General features: G+C 42.3%; 2 protein-coding genes across 2 annotated transcripts in view; one reads left to right on the top strand and one right to left on the bottom strand.

Annotated features, from left to right (window-relative positions):
* Positions 1–18,966, top strand: part of PSMD1 (proteasome 26S subunit, non-ATPase 1) — a 2,664,479-nt gene that overhangs the window by 1,528,627 nt on the left and 1,116,886 nt on the right. The window lies entirely within an intron of this gene.
* The window catches only part of HTR2B (5-hydroxytryptamine receptor 2B), a 136,512-nt gene that overhangs the window by 17,768 nt on the left and 99,778 nt on the right, over positions 1–18,966 (bottom strand). The window contains exon 2 of the mRNA XM_044070689.1: positions 14,458–14,658. Coding sequence (XP_043926624.1) covers positions 14,458–14,658 — 201 coding nt within the window. The remainder of the gene's footprint in view (positions 1–14,457; positions 14,659–18,966) is intronic.

Raw genomic sequence — 18,966 nt, 5'->3', positions numbered from 1 at the left:
CCACCATGCACCCCGGGAACTACTGCCCCATTAGCCTGATGAGCCTAGTCTGCAAGGCCATGGAACGTATCATCATGGAACTTACAAAGGCATTGGTAATCTCCAAACTGTGGACCCCACCCAGTTTGGGTTTGTAAAAGGCAGATCATGTCTCCTAAACCTGATAGACTACTTCGAAGCAGTCACCAAAGCCGTAGACGAGTGTAAGGTGGTTCACACAGTCTATCTAGATCTCGCCAAGGCTTTCAACACCATCCCCCACTCTGGAATTATAGATAAACTCACTAAACTAGGTATAAATCCCTATGTCACAAGATGGGTTGCCAACTGGTTCACTGACAGAACACACACCGTTAAAGGTGCAGACTCCAAATCCGACTTTAGACCAAGTGACAAGTTGAAGTAACACAAAGTTCAGCCCTGGGTCCTCTCCTGTTTGGGATCTACTTCTCTGAAGTACAGGCAAACACAGAAGATCTTTGGCTAACGAAGTTCGCAGATGACTGCAAACTAGGAGCCATAATCGAAACTCCGAACGATGTGGACATCCTACAAAAGGGCCTCACTGAGACAGATGCCTGGTGTCAAAGCCATGGCCTCAAGCTCAATGCCAAAAAGTGCATTGTCATCCCCTTTTGGTAAAACTATATACCCATTAACTACCACATAGGCGGTCATAAACTTAACACCGAAAGTCTGATTGGACCTTGGGACACAGGTGGACAGTAGTCTCTCCTTTGATAATCACATTGCCACAATAGTCAGGAAATCCTTCTACATGGCACACCTCATCACAAAAGGTTTCTCATCTAGGAAAAAGAGGTCATTGTTTCCCCTCTACTCGTCACTCATTAGACCCATTATAGAGTACAATGCCCCTTTTGGTATGTACCTCACAAGACATTTACAACTACTGGAAAGCTGCAGAAATACCTCACAGAGGATTACCGGCCTCAAACAGATGCTCTGTGCAGACCGCCTCAAAAATCTTCAACTTTACTCTGCATATCGCCTGTTCAGAGGCGATCTCTGCCTAACATACAAAGCTATGTCAAACCCAGAGCTGTTGGCCATGCTCCACTTAAAGAAATCCCAATCCCTCTGAGCTACATGCTCTAGGGACCTAAACTTTGTCACCACGATAATGCTCTAGGGACCTAAACTTTGTCACCACGATAAACAGAACATGCTGGAGGGATAGAGTCCTGTCCCAGGGACTTACCAAACTTTGGAACAAACTACCTATCTATTTCAAACAAAGCTCATTAGCACTCTTCAAGAAAACTCTTGATGATTGGATGGGAAATAGGAAATTCACCCCGGGGATCACTTCTGTGGATCTGCTCGACAGTGGCACAGGAAAAAAAAATTCCTGGGTGGCAAAAGCCAGGGTACCTTTTTGGCTAGGCTTATATACGCCCTATGGCCAATAGCCTAGTACCTACCTATGAACCTATGAGTAGGAAGGTGAATGTAAGAGTTTGATGGGTTGATGGGCTTAGGAAGCAGTTGTGCCTGTAGAGGAGACCTAACTTTTGGTGGATTTTCTTGATTGTGGAGTGGATGTGGGTGTCAAATTTTAGTTCATCAATAATGATGCCAAGAAGCTTGGTGTTGGGAACAGTTTCAAGCAGGGTGGTGTTTTGGCTCTTTATGGTGAATGTGTATTTGTCAGTGGAGTTTTTGGTAGGGGAAAAAAACATTAGTTTGGTTTTATTTGGTTTTAGTGCCAGATGGTTAGACTACATCCAGGTTTCTGTTTTGGATAAGGCTAGTTGGGTTTTTGCTAGGAGCTCGGAGGTGGGAGAAGGCTGAGCAGATGAGTCATCTGCATATTGGATGATAGATGAGTCTGGGATGGATTGGTGATAGTTTTAATGAATAGGTTGAAGAGAAGAGGGCCAAGAACAGAACCTTGTGGGACACCTGTGGCTGTGGGAAGGAATGGGGAGGTTGATGTTTTCCATTGGACAGCTTTTTGGAGGTTGGACAAGTAGCTTGAAAACCAGGCGGTGGTGGGAGAGAGGTGTAGGGTGGAGAGTTGGAATATAAGTAGTGCGTGTGAGATGGTGTCAAAGGCCTTTGACAGGTCTAGGAATAGTGTTGATATAAACTTGCCTGAGTCACGTTTGAGGTTTATGGTTTCAAGAAAGTAAAGAAGGGCAGTCATAGTGCTGTGGCCAGGGTGGAAGCCGTGTTGTGTAGGGGAGAGGAGATTGTTTAGTGTTGTGTGCCATGAGTTGTGCTTGTATTGTTTTCTCTAGTATTTTAGAAAGAGGGGAAAGGATGGCAATAGGCCTGATGTTGGTGGTTATCAGTATTTTTGCCACCTTTGTGGAGGGGGATGATGTAAGCATGGAGCCAGATAGAAGGGACATATGATTCATGTATGGATCTATTTATAAGAATAGAGATGGGGATAGGCAGTGCTATCTGCAGATTGTTTGAGGAAGGTGGGTGGAAGGTTGTTGGGTGCATTGCGACAGGGTTCGAGTTTGAGGAGAAGTCTTTTTATAGTGCTTGTGGGAATGGCCTTGAGGAAGATGATGTGGAGGAAGGTTGATTGGGGTGGTGGTTGGGGCAGGAGGGTGTGGTGGTGGAGGAGGGGGGTGGAAATGAGGCTGATTGATTAGCTATGCAGTCTGTGTAGAATGAGTTGAACTGACTGGCTGTTTTAAGGTTGTAGAGGTTGGGGTCATGGCAGGGGTTTTCTTTTTGCCAGGATGCAGCATGGATGAGATGGAGTCCCAGAATTTTTTTGAATTTTTTGAGTGCAAGGACTGGAGTTTGGAGTAGTGGGCTTTGAGGTCTTTGATTAGTTTTTCTGTGGAGCTTCGTAGTTGCTTATACTCTAGGAGGGTGTTAGGGTTTTTATATTTTTGATATTGTTTCCATTATTTGTCCCTTTGGTGCAAGGCTAGTTTAGTATTTTTTGATAACCATGGGTAGGGATTGGTTTTGATGCGTTTGGTTCGAGGGGGGCTTGCTGATTGAGAAGGGTTTGGAATGAGTGGTTGAAGTAGGAAACAGCATCATCTAGAGGAAGGGTTTTTAGAGGGGACCAGTCAGTTTGTGTTAAGCATTCGGAGAAAGTTAGAGGGTTGAAAGAGGAGAAGTTGTGGGTTTGGATGTAGTGGTGTTTATGTAGTGGAGATGGGAGATGGTTGGGCAAGGCCGGTAGGTGATCACTGAGAGCATCAGGTAATGTTTCGGCTTTAAAAAGAAAAATACCCACTGGGTACAAAACTAGTAAGGAACAAAAGGAAACCTGTCCAAGGCTCTAGGCAGAAAGTTTTAATCCAAATGCATCCAAATTCACCAACTAAGCGCTTTCACCATAACAAATGGCTTTTTCAGAGTGAGTGAAAAGCATCCATACCTTACATTAAATACTCAACCAATCATTCAGTTATCAAATGAGAAACATTATTGAGCAATTATACAATAATTACAAAAGTTTAAACAACTGAATGTGTCCACGCACAATAGAAAAAATGTTATACGTACCCTAACAAAAAGTTAGAAAAGCATCCTGTATATAATTGAGATCTCAAAAATCCACTAGAAAAACATTTAAATAAAATGCTAATAAAAGTTTTTAATATAATTATGTTGAAACTGTAAACAACTTAATGAAGCAAGTGTGTAGAAAATACATAATGTCCACGTATTAAAACTAAATTCTGTTGGTCCTATCCTTTAAAACAGGCTTTAAGGAGATGTGTTCATTCAGGCCAGGTGGAGTAGTAGCATCCAGTGTTATTTGCCATCTATATTCCAATAATTCCACCCTCAACCTGACATCACCACCCCTTTTAAGACTTCCTACTCTAGCGATCACACAGAAAATTAATTTCTTAAAGTCCATGCAGTGTGTACTATGCATGTTACAGCTTTGGTGTTAAGGTTTGGATGAATTAAGATCCATTCAATGATGGTACCAAGAGGTACCATCTTTATTTGGTGTGGTTGGAGATTGTATTAGTTGGGAGAAGTTGTACAGGTTGATTGTGTGGGATGGTGCTTCAGAGTTAATAGTTTTCTAGTTGAAGTTGGTATCACCGAGTATATAGGTTTCATTTTTTTATTGGAGGAGAACCAGGATAGTATATTTTCAAGAGTTTTGATATCACCAGGGGAATATAGAGGGCAGCAATACATATGGACTTGTGGTTGTTTATTTTTAGTAAACCTGTTATAATTTCAGCATAGTCAAAGGTTGGTATTTTATTGGAGTAGCAAGATATGATATGGAGGCCCCTTTTTTTTGGGCTCTCATTGCGAATGATTTGGAAACCTAGTGGTAGGATTTCGTTATCTTTTATATAGGTTTTCAGCCAGGTTTAAGAAATGGCGGTAATGTCGGTGATGATATGGGAGAGCCAGACATAGAGGTTAGGGATTTTGTTTTTAAGGCTTTGTGCATTGTGGTGTAAGGCGAATGGACTTTGAGTCTGTGATTAAGTGGAGGGTTTGTGAGATTGATGTTAGAGATGGGTCCAGGGTTGGGGTGGATGTCGATCGCTCACTGGCTAGTGAGAGAGAGATGTGGTGGAGTAGGAGTGAGGCTGTGTGTTGGGCCTGGGTAGCTTGGGTTGTGTGGGAGTAGTGATTTTCTGGTACCACATTTAAGAGGAGAGTACTTGGGGATGGGTTGGGAGCAGTTTTGTTTTCAAGAAATAGATTGGGTTAGAAATAGAGTTTATGTGAGATGGATGAGTAGGATGAGAAGTGAGGTTGATGGTAAGATGTAGGAGTGTGTGTGTAAGAGTTATGACAAGGGTTGGGAAAGTGTGAGATAGGTAAGAGAAGAGAGAGAAATTAGGGCAAATTGGGTTATAGGGAGAGATGTTATATAGAGCTTTGTAGGAGGGTTGGATGTTTGGGGTGATGTAGCTCTACAGGTGGGTGGGGTTTGGGTTAGGTGTGTTGTGATTGGTGAGGTGTTAGGTGGGGAAGAGTCGGGGGATGTATAAAATTACAGATAGTGGGAGCAGGTGGAATTTGGGGGTAGGGGAGCAGAGTGAGCCCAAAGGGCGAACTGAGCATGTTGCACCTTCTGGGAGGAACCGCAGTCGCCAAACAGAAAACAATCAGTGAGAAGGTTAGCAACTACAGAAATAGGGCAGCCTATTGTTTTGGTTTGAATATTACCTTTGTTTTTTATTAGATATGCACCAATGGGGAGCTGCAGTTCACTAAGAAGTAGGAAAATACTGTAGTTATGCCAGGGGGTTTAGAAAGGGAGATGCAGTAAGTGCAAACTACTGAGGGATGCCTGTGAGACAGAATCAGAGTGTAATCATGCAGAGGATTTTAGTATTTAAAGATGGCGCTGCAGCTCAGGGGAGGAATAAGTCAACTCTCAAGAGGAAGCAGGAGGTAATAGACGGGATTGACAGGGTTGGGAAGCTTTATTTTGCTTGAAGCTCATTGTGGTGACTTCAGGTTAGGTCTTTTCTCAGAGCTTTCTCCAAGCCCTGGCTCTTAGACCCCCCCCCCCACTTCTCTCGGTCTCCTAACATAATCTTATCTTAAGATTATGTTAGGAGACCGAGAGAAGTGGGGGGGGGGTCTAAGAGCCAGGGCTTAGAGAAAGCTCTGAGAACAGGTTTGACAGGGCTAGGAAACTTGCACTAGAATTACGTTAGGAGAACAAGAAAAGGGCGGGGGTTCTATGGACTAGGACTTGGAGAAAGATATGAAAAGAGAAAAACAATCAACCAGCTAACCCAGGTCAGTACCTAAAGGTGTCTGTCTGTGTGAATTCAAAAGCAGATTTAGCAGAGCATCAGTGAAGTAAAATATAAAATAAATGTAAAGCTTTGGGAAACTGTATATATTTGTTATAATAAATGGGAGAATAAAATATAAGAATATAAAAGAAATGTGATATACAAGATAAATAAAATATAAGAATATAAAATCAAGGCAATGCTTTGGAAAAATGTATATATTTGTTACAGTAAATGAGAGGAAAAAATATACGTTTGTATTTTTTGAGATGACCAATAAATCTACTGGATTTAAGTGTGCCACATGCGGGTACAAGATTCCTAATTTTGACAGTTATTCAGAATGTGTTTATTGCCTTAGCTCAACTCATCTCAACACACAGTGTGACATTTGTGCTAGTTTTAGCAACCCGGGTCCTGGTTGAGAGAAAAATTAAAACTTAATGTTAAAAGGATTTCCGCCTCCTCCTGCCTGTGGAGCACATCATCCTCTTGCATGAAGTCAGGAAAGGGTCAAGACAAACGTAAGGAATCAAGGAAGTTATCTTCTGACTGCTGTCCACCTGTGACCTCTTCAGGGTCTTCTCCACCTGAGAAGACTCCTAAAGTTTTGGATCCGTCCATCTCCATGGCTCCAACTCTTATGAAATCAGACTTAGGATCCGTCCTCCGGGTCGAATCCAACCAGACCTAACCTGAAGTCACCTCAAGTTCTTGCTAGGTTCTCTCCAGAACCAGTAATATTGAGACTTCATTCTCCATTTTTACAAGACATCCCTCAGAGTTTCCCGTCCACCTTCTACATCATCCTCCCTCAGGTCATCTAGGATCCTTTCTGAAGCAGGTATGGATACAATGATGAGAAGGTTTCTCAGAACCTATTTACAGGTCTTATTCCGGCTCCATCTCCCATTTGAAACATGAGCCACCTTATTTACACATACCTAGCATCTGACTGCTACTCCTATCTTGTAGTATAGTTTTGGATATTTCATACCAAAGATTTCCGGGTATGTGTGTCTGATCAGAAGACTTGGCCCTGCTCTGTCCTGACCTTGTTAGATCCAGGCAGATCTGTGAGCTGTAGTGTGGGCACTGGGTGTTGGGGACTGGGATTTACTCTGATGTTCATGGATCCATTGTTTCCCATCGGAGCCTCACCATTAGACAGCTGGGCTCTGATATCTGCTTCGAGGCTGGAACTAGGGAGAATAGGTTTTCATCCTTCGCAGTTTTCTTCGGAAGCAGTGGGGGCGAGGCTCAAACATCCCTTGGCTTCAGCTTTCAAGGTAGTGGAGACAGGTTTCTCTGCTTCTAGGGAAAACACATCCTTGTTCCTCCCCAGGTCCACTGTGAATTCATCTGTCTTCTGTGGAAGTTGGGTCTTTCCATTCTGTCATATCGGGATGAGTTGTTAACTGAAGACATGGACTTTGAATAAGAAGGGTTCCCAAGGGTTACCCCTTGAGGGGATATCTCATTCTTGGAAATACTCAAACTTCTGAGACAAAAAGGCCAGTCTTCCCACTGCACAATAGGCAAGAATGAGCACCTCATGAACACTAGGATTGCAAGTTCTTTCTCTTCATTCTTCCCTTGCTAAATTAATCGTACAACTACTGGGGTGGTTGATGGCAGTGTCAATGGTTCTAGTACCACTGGCTTGTTTTCACATGAGAATGTTACAGTGGGCCATAACAGTACAGTGGTCCATCAGACACCATCCACTGACGGCACTCAATCATATTGCAGACATCTGCAGGTATCCCATAGTGTGGTGACATGTATAACAAGACGTTCTGGGCCACCCTTTTTCTCTCCCTTTGCCCAAAGCCACAGTGACCAGAGATGCCTCTCAACTAGGATGGAGTACCATTGTTTGGGAAGGACAGTCCAAGGCATGTGGTCCCAAACAGAGGCTAATCTTCACAACATCCTAGAAATGAGAGCAGTCCTTTTATCGTTGCTGGTTGAAGATGTTCTCCTTCTAGGGATGATTGCTATTCAGTCAGATAACATGTCTGTGGACTGGTACATTAGCAAACAGAGGGGATCCCGATCTTTTCCACTTTGCAGGAAGGCAGTGAGAGTCTGGCAATGGACAATTACTTCCATTCGATTTCTCTTAACAGTGCACACTGGTGAAAACCAATGTGTTAGCAGACAAATTGAGTAGATGCATTGTGTTCCCTCAATCAATTAGTAGCGGAAATGATATTTCACTGATGGGGCCACCCATGCTGTGACCTGTTTGGTTCTCCCAACGCCAAGTGCAGCAAGTACTTTGCCCAAAGACCCCGAGAGAGAGTCACAGAGAGACTGTCTGGTTCATGATTGGCCCACTATATGCCTTTCCTCCAACTCTTCTCATCCCAAAGTTTGTGTTTGATATTTTGTGGTTTTCCCCTTCCTGTGGCCTCATCTAGTTCAGCCTCCTGGGGTGCTGGATCTTGTTGAGGACCTTTTGCCTCACCCATCCGGCCTGCCTTTACTAAACATGAAGTCTCAAGCTTGTCCGCATGGTCTTTCCACTTCCAGTAATGGCTAGAAATTCTAGGCTTTCTTTCCCAGTTTGCTACATTCTTATGTCATCTCAAAAGGCCACTACCAGGAAGATTTACAAGAGCAAGTAGAAATGATTTTCAGTCTGGGTCCAACAGAGGCTCCATGATCCGTTTTTAGCAGCAATTCCATTTATTCTGGATTTTCTGGCTTCCATTTTCGATAATTGAGCTAGTTATTTCACAGTTATGGTACAGCTTGCTGCAATATAATTTCACTTGGGTGAAAATAACACTTTTCTATAGTCTTTGAAATTGTGCAAAGCAGTTCTTAAAGGTACTCTGCTGCTTTGGCCTCCTGTTAAGGACCCTGTCCCCCCTTTGGACCCAATATTTATTTTTTAAATGACGACTTGGTCCCCCTGCAAATCTGCAGCCAGAGCAGAGTTAAAGTATTTTATCTGGGAAGTCACTTTTCTTGGTTGCCATTACATCGACTAGATTGGTATTAGAGCTCCATGCACTTTCTTCCCAGCCACCTTATCTAATCTTTCAGAAGGACAGACTATCCCTCTGGTCTAACTCTTCCTTTCTGCCTAAAGTGGTGTCGGAAACTAATTTTAACCAGACTGTTAACCTCAGAAACGAAGGAGAATGAAGCTGTCAGCCAAATGTTTTCCACTCTGGATCCCTTCCAGTTTATTCACCATCAAGACACAAAATAATAAAGTTGAAGCGTAAAAACATAATCATAGTACAGTGCTTTCGTCCCAATGTTCAGGACTTCATCAGAATAACAATGCACTACATCCGTGCTACTTGTCAATTAATTGAGCAGTGGTATAGATTTAAAGGCACGGTATCCCTTAGTCCGCTTAAAATCCTAAACAAATATCTAAAAGAACTCTTATGTATACAGAAAATGTATACATTTAATAATGAGTAATATCCATTAAATGCAAACTATTAACCTACCAGTTTTCTTCCCAATTTTTTCTAACAAAGGTGAATACATGCTCCGTTTATTGGATGTGCGTAGATAACTAATATTTTACATTCACATTCACAGAACTAAAAATCAATGGAAATCAGAACAAGTGTTTGTCTTTTCCACGGCTAAATTGGGAAAATGTGTCAAAAATAACCTTAACCAGATGGCTCATTGATAGTCATTTAGTTTTGGAAACAAATACAGTACAATCATTACCCAAACATCCTAAAGCTCATTCTATAAGAGCTATGGCCACATCTTGTGCTTTTTGCTCCAGAGCTTCCATATGTTACATTTGTACAGCTACTATGTGATCAAATGCTCATGTCTTTGTATCTCGTTACAAATTATATAATTATCTAAGAATAGAGCAGCTTTTGTCTCCCCTTTAGTCTGGAATATCTTTCCTTGAGGACCACCCAAGACGACTACTCTGACCCATCCATTGAGTAACGGATGAAAAAGACAACAACAGATGATATAGTTATTTACTGACCGTTTTCATCCTTTCTCAAATTCTTGCCCTCCAGCTCCTCTTCCTTTTAGCTCGTCTCCTGGTGTGCCCTGAGGGATATTGCTTAATGGTCTTGATGTGTGAGCTCCAGAAACTCTTCACTGTTTTCTTCCAACATTGCTACTGTTAGTGATACTTTGGTCTTTATACCTCACAGATTGTGACTGATACCATTTTGTAATTTTGTGTTTAATTGAATAGAGGACAAACTCTAGCTGAGGTAACTTGGGAGGAGAGGAGAGAGATTATGGGCATGGGGAGAGGAGTTCAAGCTACAGAGTCTAAAGTCTGTTATAGTGGTTGAGGATGGATCAGAGACCCATCAGTTGAGAAAGGACGAAAACAGACAACACAGATGCAGTGTTATAGTGAGTACTTAAGTGTAATACTGTTAAAATATTCACAGATCAGTAGCCTAGTAAGTACCTATGAACTTTAAGGGGAACATTACGTAATTCCCTTTATGTTTTATCCTTTTTTTGTGTGTCATGAATTGCCACTTTTGGAAATTGGGTGCTCTCGTCATAGGTATTTTAGCCAGGATGTCTGCGACACTCACACCTCCTGAATTCAGCTTTAGAATGTGGCTGTAGAGGTATGTCTTTCATAGGGCTTTCAGGGCCTATTTTAATATTACTACCATAATTAATGCCTTTTTTGTACAAAGTATTTTATGTCCTTAAATATTCTTTATTGCATTGTATTTTATAGTGTGCCTTTTCATATAGGCATTGAAATGGATTAATTCAACTGAGGTTACTTCTACTTGGTTAAAAGGAATCTGTGAAAACGGTGCCTACCCCTTTGCTTATCCATGTTACTTTACAGTTGAATTTCAAAGGTAGGGTTGAGAGTCAAGCAGAAGTGCTCAGTTGTCATTGGCTATGTTAGTGCCTTTTGGTATCAGATAATTTAATTAAAAACCTGCTGGCAGAGATACTTTTGACCATCTGTAGTTACAATAAGTTTTTAACCTAACAACCTTTCTGCCAAATGTAGACATCCCTTTGCAGGGATCAGCTACTTGGACAAATGTATTTCTGTTTCTTTTACAACATTCCTTTCTTTAGTGTCATGAGGTTAGTCTTCCCCAGGCTGAATGACCAGCTAGTACCATCTGGGGAACTCTTCAAAAGAGCATAAACCCCGTTTCAGGTGCAGAGAATAAGTTTAGTTTTTTCAGATTGCATTTGCTACCCATGTCAACCAGTAATATCTTCTGTCCTACAGTCATGCACTCCTATATGCTTTTATGTCCTTACTCCTCTGTTGCTGCTTTTCAAGCTTTCACTTCAGCGCCTGTCCCAGTAAGTAGAGAACTTTGTGTGTTTTTATGGAATCTTCACTTTAATTCACTGTAATTCAGTAGAACTCTGTCAAAACTGCATGACAGTTTGTTGACTTCTTGTATAGCAGTGAGCCAACATGCACTAAGCATGCTAGACTTCTTTTTCGCTGTAGATCTGTTTTTTTAGGCAGGAGAACTAATGCCTTACTACTTAATTTTACACCCAAAAAGTTCCTGTAGCAAGGGATTCCATGGTTCAGTCCTACATGCTTGCTATCACCAAGCTGGCTTTGGGGTCAACTTTTAAAATTTACTGCCCTAGTGGTTTTGATCTGTTTGAACTGTTTGAACTGTTGCTGTGGCTCAGGTAATTTTGCAAGGTGTTCAAAGCTTCAGAGGATTCATTCGGAAGGTTACTGTCTGTTAGTATAGCAACATGATCATGGCATTTCACCTTGGCAAACCGAGGTTGTTTGGTTTTATATGCACATATAGATAAATGGTAGGAGCTTGTCATTGAGCAGTGGACAGACCGGTCTGACAACCTGTCATTTGTTAGTACCAAGTTTCCTGGCAGACGGGTTAAATTGTACTGAGCCTAGAAATGCAAAGTAGGAAATTTCACACATTTTTCTTTAAAATATTCTTAATTATTAATGTTTTGTTCTCCTCCCCTCCTCCGTGCCGCAGGACTCTGCTTGATGGCTCACCATACTTTAATTTAATCTGCTCATTTGTTCCAAGGGTGGTAGGACCTAGTCATCTTCAGGCTAGGAAGAGAGCTCAACCCATTTTTTCATGCCCAGGAAACCCCAATGACCTGTCAGCAAAAATTGTGTGGTAGAGAGAAGCCTGCCCTTGTCCCCACTGTGATGTTTCTATACTTACTGCATCTGTTAGGTGAAGGTGAAATTAAATGGTGTGCATGCTCCCCCGTACCACAACTTTTCCTCTTGGCTCAGCAGGTAGTTCCCTGCCTGACACCACATGAGCCAACACAACCTCGCTAGGCAGGCACGTAGTAAACCCACACCTTTCACTGTGTATCACCATTGCCACGAGCCTAGCAGCCTTCCTTTCCTCTGGGATGAGGGATCTGGTGTCAGTTACTCACAACAGTCATCCACTGCCCCATTTCTCCAGGACCTGTGCCTGGGCAATTTTTGTGGGCTAGGCGTGTAAAGGTTCCATGCTGTTAGCCTAGTACACACCTATAAACCTGTGCAGTTAGTTAAACATAGGCTGCTTAGGCTGTATCTCCTCTATGCAGTGATACTGGTTGAAAGGTTATGCTGTCTTAAACTGAACTTCTGGAGCTTCCTGGTTAGATAGCATACCCTTCTCTTGAGGGAAAAGTCTTGTGCAAATTTTATTTTCTGTTAGTGAAGTAGGCAGGTAGACTGATTGGCAAGAGGCACTTGTCAGTTGTGTCACAAGATTTGTGACATTATCAGTGCTGTTCCCCTTTGTACATTTTTATTCATTCTACACATGAATGTTGGAGCATTCTACACACACACATGGTTGTATAAATACAGCACAGTCACTGAGAACTTGCCTTTCTTTGGTTCCCGTGCCTACATATCATTGAGTGGCTACCAATGCCTATTCATTCCCCATCGGTAGAGTGAGAGCAGTCCATGGTGTAATCATCATACAGATAGTTTTCAGGGGTGTTTTCTGTTTTGGCCTTTGTCCTGTTCATGGTTCCTGACTTGGATACTAACGTCATCATGGGGACATCCTATGGCCTACTTCTGATGTGTGCGCTCCCATGCACCCAGCTCTTAGGGCTGCTTTCACTGGCTTGGGATTGCCAATTTGCATTTCTCAGTCCTTCAACCACTAGTTGCGGGTTATCCTTTACTTGCATGGAAGCAAACAGGCCTACTGCGACTGCCATCATCCCCACCCACCAACATGGGCGACCAGAGCAAGTTTACTCTCATTCTCCCCTGTCCAGCTGTTTGTGCCCAAGCTATTTTTTTGAATTCCAGTCACAATTTGGTTCCATCCAGGGTTTTCAGGAGTGGGGGATCATGTTGTTTTGTTCTCCACTGAGCAGTTTTCTGATGGGGAAATCCTTCACAGTAGTAGCTACCTGCTGAGTGAGAATACATTTAAATGTAGTATGGACATGTAGTTACCAATTTTATCAACAGAGTAAGAGCAGTATCTTTAAGCACATTTATGATTTGCCTGCCATACCTTCGGAAGGAGAGGTCTGCTTCTAGTTTGCATCTGTCTAGATTCAAACTAGGCAAGCTAGTATTAACTTAGCATTGCTATATAGATTTTCCAACAGTTTTCCTCGAGTGGCTGTATTTTTTTCCTTGTCCATGAGCATTTTTAACCCTGTAACATGTAAAAACTGTGGGAGGAAGGGGATGCTGCTTGTCTAGTTTATGGGCATGCAGACATTGTCATGGTACTGTTTTTTTTGGGGGAGGATAGCATATTTTCAAATAATTGTTAAGAAAAAAGGATTGAAGCAGTACCATTTCTGGTGGGAGAACCTAAGTGAAATGTTCTGAAGGAAAGACCGATGTTACATGAGTCCAAGTAAAAGTTTGATAGATTTGTAGTCATCACCTTTTTCCTTTATGGTCTACATTAAATGCTGTACAGTGATTCTGCAATTACTGTACTTATCTGAATTTCTTTTTCAGTTTTATTATGGTGCCACATAGTCCTAGATTTATCACATGTATTGAATCACCATCAGGTCTAGTCACTGGCTAGTTAACCCTGTGTTTTGTTTCTTTACAGGAAAAATAGCATTTAATTAATTACTAAAAGCATTATTGATGCCAAATGTGCATGAAAGACTACACATTCTGTTTTCCCATACTTGGTAGTGACATGTCAGACACTGTTCTTAATGCAGTTGCTTGCCAAGTTTCTGACTTCCCTTTGTAGTAATTTTTTAGTACTTTTTGGCCTTATGTCACTGAAGCAGTGAAGCCTGTAACCCCCCACTGAGCCAGTTGTGCCTACTTCCTGGTGTCTTAAGACACCAGGCACAGGAGATGCTGGTAGTCTGAGATGCTGAGCTGAGTGTACTGAGTTGGAGTGCAGTGCATTCCTTAACAGTCTGGTAACAACACACACACACACCTATCTTCCTTCTTGCATGTAATAGAGCACATACATTTAAACTAAGACAGAGATGACATTCACATTGACCCTTCACCTTGCATGGCTGAGATACCATTGGTGGCTCATTGTGTCTTGTCCCCTGTGTAATCAAAAGCAAGCAGTCTGGATAATCGTGGAGCTCAACCCTATATGCTCATTATATGTTCCACTGTCCATGTAGAGAAGTTGTAAAATCAGGATTAAAAAAAAAAAAAACTTGTGTATATAAAAATACTTGTGTGCGCACATATGCACACAAAATGACAAAAAAAAAATAAATAAATGTTTACCTATAGAAATAAGCCAGACCACAGTTATCTTGATGAGTGCTTTAGTCCTGGAGTTAAACTGGTTATGTTGGATGGGCCTTTTGATGGCAATATAACGGTCAAGTGAAATGGCACACAAATGCATGATGGAAGCCGTTGAAAATAGAACATCAAGAAATATCCAAATAGGGCAAAGACCTTCAGGCAGAGGCCACTTAGAATCTGAAATAAGAGTACAGAATCAGGAAGAGAAATTATCAGCATTACAGACGTGAATGCTCTGTTTCTTGTTATAGTTATGGATTTTAGCTGAAATCTTTTTTTAAGTTAATTTTTTCCCCAAAAATACAGTCGCAACACTTAAAAAGATAAATGACAACACAAATAGAAGTTCAAAAATAAATAACCATGACCAGAAGTTAAAAGCTAAAATAAAAAAATCTAATAAGGTCATTTCATGTTCTTGGCTGAATTTTAGACACATTTTAAGAGCAGGCCGTAATCTTGCATAAGATTCAAAATAACATTGGTATAAGCCAGTAATATCCATATATTAGTAAAAACAGTTAACTAGAAGTAAAATTTAAAAATTATTAGATTTAGTTCATTATAGCTAAATGGATTTTCAGCAGTTTGCTTCAGTTTTCTTCCTAGAATAGATGTTTCTGCATTTGTTAAGTTGCTTTGTATGCCCAATACTTTACTTCATAGGTGGGATAATGTTGAACAGGCTCAGTCTTGTCAATGTGTGATCCAGCTTGTTGCAAACAACGAACCAAGTTGCGCCCAGCTCTACAAATCTACCAATGAGTGATCAAGGTTCACATCTCTTTGTAGAGGTTAGGCAGACATTTCATGGGCTCAAGGAGTCCATAATCTGAGAGAGAGTTATGTACTCACCATAATGTTTCATCTGTGTTGTCCATTTTCTTTTATCCTCTACATATGGGTTTGGTTCCGAGCCTTGGAACTGACTCTGTCATTACTACAGCTCGCAAAAGCCAAAAACTCTAAAGCTAAACTCTTACCCACAGTGCTCCTCTCCTAGTTACCTCAGATCTCGTTTACCACTTTTCATGGCAGAAGCACTCGCCATTACTTTTGAGATAAGTTTGAAAGAGTTTCTGCTGCTTTCTCTCATCTTTAGTCATTTACCTACCCACTTCTTTCTCACACTTTTAAATTTACCCTCTCCTCCTCCACTGGCTTCAAAGGGTGTCAGAAATGCGGGCCCAAAATTCCTGTGTCACGCACACATTCGCTGTGTTTTTATTGTCTAGGTCGTGTTCACCTTCAAGAGGACTGCTTTATTTCCCACGGTTTGTCATAGGGCACTAGTGGAAGACAAACTTATTTTGAAGGGAATGCTTCCATCAGCCTTCAGTGAGGCCTTTTTCGGTGCTAACAAAGTTCGGAGTAAGACTGATGTTTCTCCTTCCTCATCTTCATCTTCCATAGTTATGGAAAAACCAAAAAAGAGAAGCCTATCAGTGCCTTCCACTCCGGCGGCACCATCCTCCATAAAAGGCTAAGTCTTTGGGTCCTTTAGAACCCTTGGTACCGACTGAATCCTGTACTAAAACTTCGGTCATGAAAGGACATACAGAACCGAGTTTATCAGGTTGGATAGTGTCTTTGGCATCAAGCATTTTGATGCAGGAGCACTTAGATTTTTCAACACCAAAACGTTTGGGGCAGAGATATTTTCTGTTATCAATATTGAGGTAAACAAACTGATGAGACATCTGTTATACATCTTCCAATGATGATATTCACCGTCTATCGATCTTGTTGCAGGAAGGCCATCTTCGCCCTTTTTGGAAAGACCAAAAATGCCGCCCTCCTTTTTGATCCATTTCACCAAGAGCTTAACTGAAGATGATATGGAAATGCTGGGTGAATAAGATACTCTGGGCGAGAGGGTTGCTGGTACCTCTTCAGCCGTAGCCCCCTTGGGTATGGGAGACTATTCTTCCTTTACCCCTCCAGGTTTTCCTCCTTTGACTTCTTCGGAAGCATTGGAGTTCTTGGTTCCAAACTGTCCATCTCTGACTGCATCTGTTCTGGAGATATTCCTATCCTATTTTTGGAGGTCTTCGGTACTGTCTGATTCGGAGGCTTCTCGGGGTCGAATATGTCCTGCCAGCTCCTAGGGGGAGTGAGTTGACACCCATTTTTTTGGAACTAACTTTGCACCTTGGGGCTTTGGCACGTTTCAGTTTGGCTCCAGTCTCAGAGGATGTCTTCTCATCGCGGGGAGAGGCCGTGGTTCTGAGGCAGTATTCCTCAGTTAGGGGTTCCCTTCCATCTTCGGGGGGGGGGGGCTAGCTTCCAAAGCCATAGGGAGCTCTGACTGCCGCACTCAAACAGTCGTGACCTTCCACTTCAGAGCTAGTGTCCCTTTCCTCCTCACGCCCAGATATTCAACCTGCACTGCTACTGAGTCAGTGAGTGCCAAGACCACAGGAGTCTCGAATAACAGTTCTCTTCTTCTGATACCTTGCCAGATAACCCAACTGAGGAGATCCCTAAGAAGAAAAAGTGAAAGAGGAAGCACTTGGATTCCCCAGAGGAATCTATCACCAAAGACAGTGATTTTGATGAACGTGAGGGATTCCCAAGGTAACCCCCCTGATATTTCCTTTGGAGACATCCTGGAAATATTTAAACAGAGGGGTGACTTGAAGTCCCAAAATCCCTCTTCTGAGTAGTTGGTGTACATGCAACCCTTCAGCACGCAACCCTCTACCTCTTGAGTGACTCCACCCACTGACAAGCTCATTCAGTTGATCTCTCAGCAGGTGTGGAAGACCCCCTGACAGTATTGAACCTGTCCCCAGTAGACTTGACAAAGTTATGTCCATCCCTGAAGACAAACTGGTCTGGGATAAAGCCGTTGCCATTGTCGTGGCGGCAGCTGCAAAGAAGGAACTGGTCAAGAGAGTTCCTCTGTCCATCCACCCAACAAGGAGCCTCTGGTGATGGATAGGTTTGTGAAGTGGTTCTCTGCTTCATTGACCATTACTTTAAGGTCCTTGAATTTTTTGGCACACTTCACCATATTTCAGAGGGATCTAGTCAAGGAGTTATTGGATACCCTCACAGGAACCGTTTCTGAGGACATCTAAGAAAATGTGGCTTTCCAGTTGGCTACCCTGGAGTCTGTGTTCAATTCATCCATGAGGCTCATCATTCATGCAACTGAAGGGACCACCAGAGCAGCTGGTTTAGGTGTTGCCACTAGGAGAGACAGCTGGATGTACCTATGTGACTTTGCTAATTCATTTAAGTCTTCATTTGTCAATGCACTCTTTGACAAATTGTCCTTGTTTGGCCCAAAAATTTGAGCAGCTTTATCCAGGTGTGAGAAGGATGGAAAGACCCTTTCTGCGGTGGGCATACTTTTTTCCACTCTTCAATGACCTTTCTCTAGAAATCAGAGAAGCAGTGGAAAAATGTGGTTCAGAAAGTCCCAAGGGCCTTTTTAGGACACATGGAGGTAGTTCCCCCTGTGGGCTGAAGGGTGGAACTTTAATGGAAGATGCCGCCTACATGGCTGAGGTGGCCCACAAAATCAGGGTTTCAGGGATTTTTTTATCTGTTAAATCCTGGCAGTGCTCTTGAAAAGGAGGCCTGATTGTTTTCCTCTGGATGCATTCGGGGGATCCATCCCTGCACAGAAATGCCTGGCTACAAATAACTTTGGATGCTTGGGTGCAGAAGATTATATCCATAGGCTATACAATTCCCTTTTCCCTTCCTCTTCCTGCATGAAAAGAAAATCCCTGATGTTACACCCAGTCAGAGGGAACAAGCAGTTCTAGAAATTCAAAAACTGCTGGGAGTCAAGTCCATTCAGACCAGAGAGAGTCCGGAATTTATCCAAGATTCTTTTTAGTGCCAGAAAAGGCAGGGGAATGGAGACAAATTTTGGATCTAAGCTTACTGAGCAAATCAGTTTGTCAGACCAAATTCCGGATGGTCATGGTACAGTCCATTTTTCCATTTTTGGGAAAAGGTGATTGGATGTGCTCAGTAGATTTTAAGGATGTGTCATGCCATATAAAGATGGACAAACTATCTAGAAGATTCCTCCACTTCCAGCTGTTAGCCTATCATTTTCAATTCAGAGTTCCGCCCTTTGGTCTCACCACAGCTCCCAGGGTGTTCACCAAGTATTTGGCAGTAGTAGCAGCAGCTCATCTGAGACTGCAGGGATTCTGAGTGTTTCCGTACTTAGACGATTGGCTCATTACCATTCCAGCCAGACATCAGTTGATAGAAGCAAGCGACCATGTACTTCACGTTTGCCATTATCTAGGAATAACTGTAAAAAAGTCAAAATTGACCCCAACTCAGAATTTAGAGTTCCCTAGAGCTCTTCTGAATACTCACGTTTCCATAGATTCTCTCCCCCCTCTCAAATTACAGAAAATCAGAATTCAGGTACAGAAGCCAATCGGCAACAGTGAAGTAACCACTCTTCTAGTCCTTCAGGCACTGAGTTCTGTGACTGCAGCTATAACTCTT

Source organism: Protopterus annectens, chromosome 4.part1 (genome assembly GCF_019279795.1).
Source record: "Protopterus annectens isolate FY-2018-M chromosome 4.part1, PAN1.0, whole genome shotgun sequence".
Classification (NCBI taxonomy): Eukaryota; Metazoa; Chordata; order Ceratodontiformes; family Protopteridae; genus Protopterus; species Protopterus annectens.
This window is presented reverse-complemented; position numbering and strand designations above follow the sequence as displayed.